Raw genomic sequence first — 8,945 nt, 5'->3', positions numbered from 1 at the left:
CATCAACCATATTATCTACTACACGCATATAGTCATATATGCGGGCAAAGTTCACGCAACAAATACCTCCACAGCATAGTAATAGCAGATACCATAAAATATACACCGATAAAAGTTAATTTTTCCAGACATTACATAAACTTATCCGTCTGCGACATAATTTATAAATTCATATACTAATGATAAATATACTACACAGTATGAACTCTGTACAAATTAAGCTAAAGGGTTACTGCTCAGTGCTCACTCTCTCTCAGCGAAACACCTGCTCTTACATCTTCACCTTTCTTCTGTACAAATCCTGAATCAATCAATCAATCCAGTGTCGATATTTAAATGACATATAAAATGAGCATTTATCTTCGTATTTTTACAGCATACGAGTAAGATAACTTGCCGGTTAAAATGATCAGCTCAGCATGCTAGGGTTCCCAGTCTGCAGCATCCTCTTGATGACATCGGTGTGCCACCCAAACGAAGAATCTGATGAACTGTGGAACACACCGAAAGGAAAAAAGAAAAGTCACCTGGAGATTCATTTAGAAATTCCTTCACAAGTTTTATTTGCTCAAGCAAGAAAATGATAGGTCAAGTGTTCAAGAAAAGCACAAACCTTGGGATGGTGATTTCATAGGGGAATGATATCACTTCAGAATTGGATATTGAAGGAATATGATCCTTCTTCTCGTTGACGAATTTTATGACCTGAAACAAGACATCTCGGAGGGAAGACTCCAAGGCAGCACGACGGGAACTGCTCTCTTCCATTGCAGTTTCTGCTATAACATTGAATGAGAACTTGCAGCAGTAGTACATTGATATACACAATTTTGGGTTAATTGCGGACAGACCCTCTATGATATCGTGGTTTTGAACTAACTACCCCCCTAGTTTTATTTTTACAGAGAGATGTCTGAGTGAACATTTATAGATTCTTGCACCGGTTTATTTCAAAAAACAAATTTCTCTTCCTCTTGAGGGTAAAAAATTTAAAACATTTCACTCATGGGGCCTATATGCAAAAATAAAACTAGAGGGATAGTAAGTTTAAATAATGATACTGCAGGGGGTCCATCTAGGGGTGGTAAACGATCGAATTGAATCGAATACTAAGGTGTTCGTATTTGTATTTGTTTAAAATTATCGAATTCGAATGCAAACTCTAATATTCATATATCTAGTTTTTCGAAACTCGAATACTTGGTATTTCATAAATATTCATGAATATTTACAAATACTTATCGAATATCAAAGTATATTTATTCTGCAAAAAAAATTGATTTTCAAATAATATTAAAATTCATAAATATAAATTATTTCTTTATAATATATGATGTATATATTTAAATCAAATTTTTAATTAGAAAACAGATTTAAGATTATTTAAGTCTTAAAATCAGTATATAAAACTTAAGTAGAAATGGTAAGTGAGTTAAAAATATAACATCATATGTGCAATAATACAAATAATAAGGTGTGATCAAATTTTAAACGAATATTTAATAGATAAACGAATCGAATATACATCTGGTTAAATTCTATTCGTTAGTAAACTCGAATACTAAAAAATATTTGTTTAGGAGGTGTTAGTCAATTGGGACATTTTCATGCAAAATAAGATAATTGTTAAAGTAGAATAATTTTTCGCTAGTGGGATATTTTAGTGGGATAAATAGGATCCATTTTGTGAAGCGGGATATTTTGATAAAATAATGTGGGATAAAATTTTATAATCATGAAATATATATTTATGCATTTTGAAGTTATAAATACTATTTATGTATTTTAAACTTACTATTATTGATTAATAATTGCTTACAAGAATGTTCTTTACTATTAAATAACTTTTGGTTAGACAATAAGATATTGATAATTATTATTATAATAATGGTTTAATGATGGTGATAACCATAATAGGAAAGAAGTAAAAAAATATAAAAAATAAAAAAATAACAAAATGAATATGAATTCTAGTTTTTTATCATCTAGTTCCAAGCTAAAACTTGGAATAATTTGAGAGACTAGAACTCTCATTTTTGTATAGAAAAATAAAAAAATAGGATAATTTTGTACCATTATCCCAATTCTAGTTTTGTTAGAGTTCTACTTGACTAACACTATAAAATTTTGTTCTAGTTTTAGTTCTATGTGACTAATATCTTAAAAATTTATCTCACATATTATCTCAGTTCCAATTTTAAGTTCTAAGTGACTAACCCTCCTTAGTGGTAAATAAACTACCAAATCGAATATGACCGAATAGTTATTCGAACAATTAACAAACTATTTGTTAATTATTTGGTTCATTTCCACCCCTAGGTCCATCCGCAAAGAACCCTATATTTGACCCATTTACTTAATTAGCCATGTACCTCGAGAAAGTGCAGATGCCTTAGAATGATGAGACTTTCCGTGTATTTTGGGAGTCACCACATGCAAGTTAATGTGCCATTGCTCCCAGTAAAGGCGTTCAATTTTGTTACTGAACCAGGTCGGTTGCTTGTTCTTGACCTCGTAGAAAGACAAAGACACCTGCAAAGATAATAGTTAATTAATATACTGAAGCTGATGAAAACTGTACTGCTTGCAACATATAGTTTCAGATATCTTGGTATAACATCGTCAGGTCCATAATCTTACAATTATAGCTGGTTTATAAGTTACTGGATTATTAAAACATAGTTGCCACATTAAAGATTATCAGATAGATCAAAAGCTTAAGAGAATGTGAAAGATATGATGATACAACAATCTTAGGACATAATAGTCAGCTATGTCGACTGTACTTTTTGCAACTTATAGTTCAGATAACATAGCTAGGTCCATAGTCTATAGTTTATAGATTACAATTATCACCGGTTTATAAGTTGCTGGATTAGCAGAATGCAGTTTTCAATCTTAAGATTAACAGACATATCAAAAGGTTGAAGAAATGTGAAAGGTCTGACAATAACGACAATTTGAGAACGTAATAGCCAGCTTATATTTTCATTTTTCAATAACAACGACAGATGTATATAGTGAAGGCCAAGTCTAAAAGCACTCATTTAAATTGTATTTCATTATTCCTCCATGCAAACCTGGCTTTTCCTGTTTGGATGTTTCTCCACCCAACCAATGAAGTGGTCAATCTTCTCCTCTATTTTCTTCTCCAACTCTGGATCTCCACATTGTACCTGCACAATGAGAAGCAATAAGTTTACACAAGAAAATATAATAACAGTTAGAAAAACAAAATTTATGCATTCTGAAACAAGGTACGGTTTTATCCTCAATTCACATAAATAGTGCCACAAGAGAAAAAAAACATCAGTGACATATCAATTAGCACCCACGCTAAATGATGAATGGAAAAGAGAAAATCAGCTAGGCTTATGGTTGAGGATGAAGATCTCTAATGTTCCTTTCGTAAAACTAGTATAATGCACGTGCTTTGCACGTGAACTTACATCTTTTTAAGTTTTGAATTTTTTATTTTGAATAGTAAAACTATGTGTTAAAAAATAAATTTGTATAATAAGATGGCTTAAAAAGAAATGCATGAATTTATTATTATTATGTAGTTATTATAATTGAATGTTTTTTCTTATAATGATTGCCTAGTGTTAATCTTTTTTAAATAAGCCTCCAAATCTAAAATTGTTCTTAAATAAAACTGCAAATTCTATAAGTTCTCTTAAATATGCCACTCTAAGTTAAAATTTTTTAACTTAACTATAAATTAACTAAGCTACATTAATTTTGCTAGCTTTTTCCTGATATTCCCTAGATAGTTACACTTGATACCTGCAACATATTGTGATAGTTATTTCTCATTATAATTATTTAATAGGGTAAATTACACTAAACCCTTATGAACTTTCAGCCCATATGAATTTTCAAAATTACACTAAAACCATAATGATTTTTCTGTTTCAAAGAAGACCCCTAATAAATTTTTGATTTTGCAGATAACCCCTATAAATTAGAACCAGAAAATGGCATAAAAAGGCATTTTGAAAGTTACCGAGGGTTTGGTTTAATTTATCTAAAAGATATTAGGGGCTTTCTACAAAAGTTATCAACTGAAAGTTCATATGATCCATTTACTGCAAAATGCTGAAAGTTCGTAAGGGCTTATTGTAATTTACATTATTTAATATTATAATTCTTAGTTTAAATAATACTATTGAAATAATTATATTGTCTATATACTATAAAAATATTTATTTAATTTAATTTTTTAACTATGCTCTTAAATAATTTAGTACTATAAATATTTCATAAATTTTTATTTTATCATTAATATTAAATATTTTTTTTTGTAAAAAGGTTAGTTTTCAATCATTGCCAAGTATAGATTGTTTAGCATCACATAATAATCTTTGAGAAAACACTTTAAAAATAATATTAAATTATTTATTTAATTTATTTAATAAAATAATACTAAATAAATAGTGTAATTTGTAATTTACCAAATTTTATTAAAATAATTACACTATTTATGTGATTCAAATTTTATTCTATTTATTTTATTGATCATTGAATTAGAGTATAATTAAATATATTGTTCTATTTATACTATTATTTTAATTATTTATTATAATTCATAAATAATTATTATAATAATTTAATTGGTTACTACTAATAATTGTGTATTACCTATTTTATTTATTATTTTTAAACAATTAATAGTTATAATATTTTTGATAATTATAATTATTTAGGAAGACGAGAAGGTGCATAATTAATAAAAGTTATATTTATTTAATGAAAGATTAATTAGATATAATGGCATAGTTAAATTTTATCAAAATTTGAGAGGAAAAAAAGGAAAATTAAAAGTTTTAACTCTCCAATCCTCTTTTTAAAGTAGTATAGATTAGAAGCCATATACTTAGATGAAGAAGTGAATTGGACTAATTATTTATGGGCATAGGCATGGCTAAGTGGCAATAGTGACTTTTTAAAACTTTACCTACATTTAAGAGGATGAGCACATAGAGCCTAAGAAGTCACAATTTGTGCCAATTGGGAAGATGATTGGTCACAGTCATGATCACTTGGGAAATGAGACCTTTGCACAAGTAAAAGGTATACTGAGATAGAAAAAAAGAGGTAAGGGATTAATTGACTTCAGTTTGTATCAATCTAGCTAGTTGACATTTAGCGGGGCAGTGATCTAGCTAGATAAATGCTCCTCTAAAAGCTAGAAGAATGTTACTAGATTGAGGACTTATAGCGGTCATGAAGTTAGCCCTTGGAAATTGACTGATAACAACATAAACTTCCCTGTAGATAAATTTAAATCATAGTTAATTACAATTGTATACTCTACATAAGGTAATACTCTACTTTAACAAAAATCAAATTCTAACACATACCATATTATATTCCAAAAAACATCATATGGCTTTTTTATTTTCAGCTGAACTTGTAGCTGAGGATTCATCCAAAACAAAGGTACACAGGCAACATATTTTTAGTTTTTTCTCTTCCCAAATCCTGGGAACATCCCAACCAAAACCAGGTTAATTTTGCAATGCAATTGAATGATGGAAACCCATGGATCACCTAACCTTGCAATCATGCAACTCGGTGTGAAACTTTATCAAACACTTAAAAGTTCAATCGGACTTAATTATTAGATAAAAACTATATCTCATTGACTCCACTCTCCCCACAACACACATGCAGGTGTTTGGATGTTCAAACACAAAACAAAACAAAAAACATTTCTCGCCACTACTCCCATGCTGCTGTCATATGGGCCAATTGCAATTTATTTTACTATCATAACCTGGAAAGGTAATTATTCATGAACTAAATGACAATAATCACTTAGCGTTTCATGGTGCAGGGAAAACGTGGAAGAAGCATATTGGGAAATTAAAAGGATAAGGGTTTTCTTCAGATACATTGTTCCTGTTCTTTGCTAGGTTTCGCAGATTTCTCTGTGCTTAAGGATCTATAAGAGAGTTTATGAATTTTACCCCTAAACACGAAAGTAGAAAGAAAGACAAAAACGCATAAATATCGTGGCAAAAGGACAAAAGGAAAAGAAAGTAAGGCATTCTGCTTTCAGTTATAAATTGCAATCTGCATGTCTGGTGAGATATCCATGGTCTAACACCAATAATCCCACACCCACCAATAATCCCACACGCATTGTCTAACATCAATAGTCTCACACGCACACAATAAACTCGCAAAGAGAGAATTAAAAATGCGCTTTTAAATTACCAAGGCAATAAGATGTGACAGTATAATTAATCCACAAATCTCTAACCACTTCTCTCATTTCATATAACAAATAAACAAGCTAAGATTTAGACATTGTTTTTTCATGTTTTCTTCAACAAGTTAACAATATTCATTTCATTAGAATGAGCAACAAAAGGACCTATATATCATGTACATTCAAGGTGGAGAATTACTCACATAAGTAATTTCAAAAAGTTCACAATCTACATCTTTTGGCCGAACAAGTCCCAGTGCTCTGTTAAATACAATTGTATGCAATATGCCTGCATTCAATAGATTAAAAATATCTAGAAAAGAAAAGTGATTCAAACTAACAGTTAATCAAACATATGAAGTAACAGAACTACCAAGAAGGCAAGTCCAATCACTAATAGAAGTTGGATACAGGAATAATTATATCATGTGGAATAAATAAGGACAACTAAAATAAGTGAAACAACATTGCAGTTTGAGCCTTTCAAATCTAGTAGGCCACAAATTTCTCAAGTTAGATCTGAGACTTGCCTTTTTGAAGAAGCCAGAGCACTTGTATACCTTTTTTACTAAGGTCAACATTAAAAAAAAATCAAAATCAGTTTTTAAGAACAATTTGCATAACAGCTGAAACCCACCGGTTTAAGTAACATGATCAAAGTCTTCTAGTAAGAATCGTGCAATGACATATTCTTTAATGAGCAATAAAGTTGTAGCAAAGGGCATATGTTTGGGCATCTTGTACAGAGAGTTCATAATAGGACATGTACGTGCGATGCACAATAGTCAAAAGAAATATCAGTTGATTTTATGATGCAAAAGTTATAGTTTCAGTTCATTATTCTAAGATGTATTTCCTCCAATGAGTACTATGCCATTGTTTTTAGATGGCATAATTCCAAGGGATAACGTAATACTAATTCAAACCCATCAGTCCAATCCCGACGCACTCCATCCATTAACCGACCAACTTTGGGTCCACTTCTATAAGAGCCCCCGTTTGGGGGCTAGTTGCTGTTAAGTTTTCATCTGCATTCATGGGTAGGATTCATCTCTAAGCTATCTTCTTTTGGAAAGCTCGTAAAGTGTAATTTCTTTGTTGAGATGATGTGGAGTAGTATAGGGCTAGTTGCTTGCTATATGCCATAGCTAAATTTATCTTTCCTTTGTAATAGCTTGATGACTGTAAAGGATACTTTCTGGGGATTTTGATCTAGCTTAAGTTTTGTGAATTTTGTTGTTAAAAAAAATCGTGGTTTTGGTATAAAGATTATCACAAGAAATAGCGAAATAAAGCAAGAACAATCTTACATCGCAACACCTCGCGGATCTCCACGGGCTCAAGCACCTAATTCAATGATCAATCAACCGAATTAGTCAACAAATCAAACAACTTAAAAAAAGAGCCTACACATCGAAAATCTAATTAGGGTTTCAGCGTAATCAAATCCCCATCGATCAATAAACGCGAAATAAGACGAGATCCGACGTCAAAGATGAGAGTTTTACCAGTTCCTTGAGTTGGCATGCTTCGCAGTTCATAGTGGATAGCTAAGTATAGGTTCGAGCTAGGTTTCGATGAACACTGTTAATAAAAATCGTGGTTTTGGTGTAAAAATTAGGGCTTTGAACGGTGAGGAACTGAGAGAAAGTAAACCCAAACAAAAATCGCAGTTCGAAAGAAAAATTTAGGATTTACGGTTGAAGTCGTGCTGTATCTGCTTGAAACTCTCTTCGATTTAATCTTATTATTGAAGAGATTTTTCTTGGTATTGGGCCGGGCTAATAAAAGCCCATCATCAGAAACAACTTCTCCAAACGAGAAACAATTAAAAAATGATAAAGTTAACTAGAGTCCTGCAGCGCATGCTCGTTAGGAAGGTTACATAAAGCGCTAGGCAAATTAGGCACACCTAGTGTCTAGGTGTCTAGGTAGGAGTCTGGGCGTGGCCTAAGTGGTTTTCCTATTTATATTTTTTTATTATAATAATTGATAGTAAATGTCATTGTTATATAAAGCTTAAGTGTCGAATTGTCACCTAGAAGGATTTCTTTGTTTGTTTAAGTGGTGGTGAAGGATAAAAGTCGAAGGACGTGGAAGAGGTGTTCATAGTTAAAGCCTCGAGGAGTTTGGAGGAGGTTGGAGGACGTGAAGGCCGCAACGGAGGAAATCACGATCAAAGCCCAAAAGGTGCAATTCACGTAAGCAATCTACACTCCCCTAGGCGCTCCAAAAAGCTAAGTGGGCAACCTAGGTACCACATGGGCGTTAGTCGCTAGGTAGGCGGTCTATGTACCTCCTATGTCTAGGCATACGCTTAAGTAGGCTAGGCGGAAGTTTTTTAAAACATTGTCCTTTAGTTATTTAGTTCTTTTTATTTGTTTTGAACAAGATAGGTACCACATGGGCGTTAGTCGCTAGGTAGGCGGTCTATGTACCTCCTATGTCTAGGCATACGCTTAAGTAGGCTAGGCGGAAGTTTTTTAAAACATTGTCCTTTAGTTATTTAGTTCTTTTTATTTGTTTTGAACAAGACGTAAGCAATCTACACTCCCCTAGGCGCTCCAAAAAGCTAAGTGGGCAACCTAGGTACCACATGGGCGTTAGTCGCTAGGTAGGCGGTCTATGTACCTCCTATGTCTAGGCATACGCTTAAGTAGGCTAGGCGGAAGTTTTTTAAAACATTGTCCTTTAGTTATTTAGTTCTTTTTATTTGTTTTGAACAAGA

At 32.0% G+C, this 8,945-nt stretch overlaps 1 protein-coding gene across 4 annotated transcripts; it reads right to left on the bottom strand.

The window, feature by feature from the left end:
• LOC109830133 (autophagy-related protein 101) lies at positions 74-7,946 on the bottom strand. Of its 4 annotated transcripts, none has more exons than XM_020397295.1 (8): positions 7,726-7,946; positions 7,528-7,564; positions 6,421-6,530; positions 3,081-3,176; positions 2,373-2,532; positions 614-776; positions 398-491; positions 74-290 (listed from the first exon to the last, which is right to left on the bottom strand). In XM_020397295.1, exons 1-7 carry the CDS (start codon positions 7,756-7,758, stop codon positions 410-412), a joined length of 681 nt encoding a protein of 226 aa, XP_020252884.1. In that variant the 5' UTR covers positions 7,759-7,946; the 3' UTR covers positions 74-290; positions 398-409. The 4 variants fall into 4 exon arrangements, with proteins under 4 accessions (XP_020252884.1, XP_020252883.1, XP_020252885.1 ...); XM_020397294.1 differs by having other exon boundaries at positions 74-301; positions 7,726-7,945; XM_020397296.1 differs by having other exon boundaries at positions 74-301; positions 6,421-6,506; positions 7,726-7,945.

The sequence above is a fragment of the Asparagus officinalis genome, chromosome 2 (assembly GCF_001876935.1).
Source record: "Asparagus officinalis chromosome 2, Aspof.V1, whole genome shotgun sequence".
In the NCBI taxonomy this organism is placed as follows: Eukaryota; Viridiplantae; Streptophyta; class Magnoliopsida; order Asparagales; family Asparagaceae; genus Asparagus; species Asparagus officinalis.
This window is presented reverse-complemented; position numbering and strand designations above follow the sequence as displayed.

Excerpts from the sequence above, each read along its gene's own strand:
- LOC109830133 (XM_020397295.1), bottom strand. The coding sequence starts at position 7,758 with ATGAACTGCGAAGCATGCCAACTCAAGGAACTG. Across the intron at positions 7,565-7,725 it reads CATGCCAACTCAAGGAACTG|GTGCTTGAGCCCGTGGAGAT; the intron begins GTAAAACTCTCA and ends TCATTGAATTAG. Across the intron at positions 777-2,372 it reads GGCATCTGCACTTTCTCGAG|AAACTGCAATGGAAGAGAGC; the intron begins GTACATGGCTAA and ends ATGTTATAGCAG.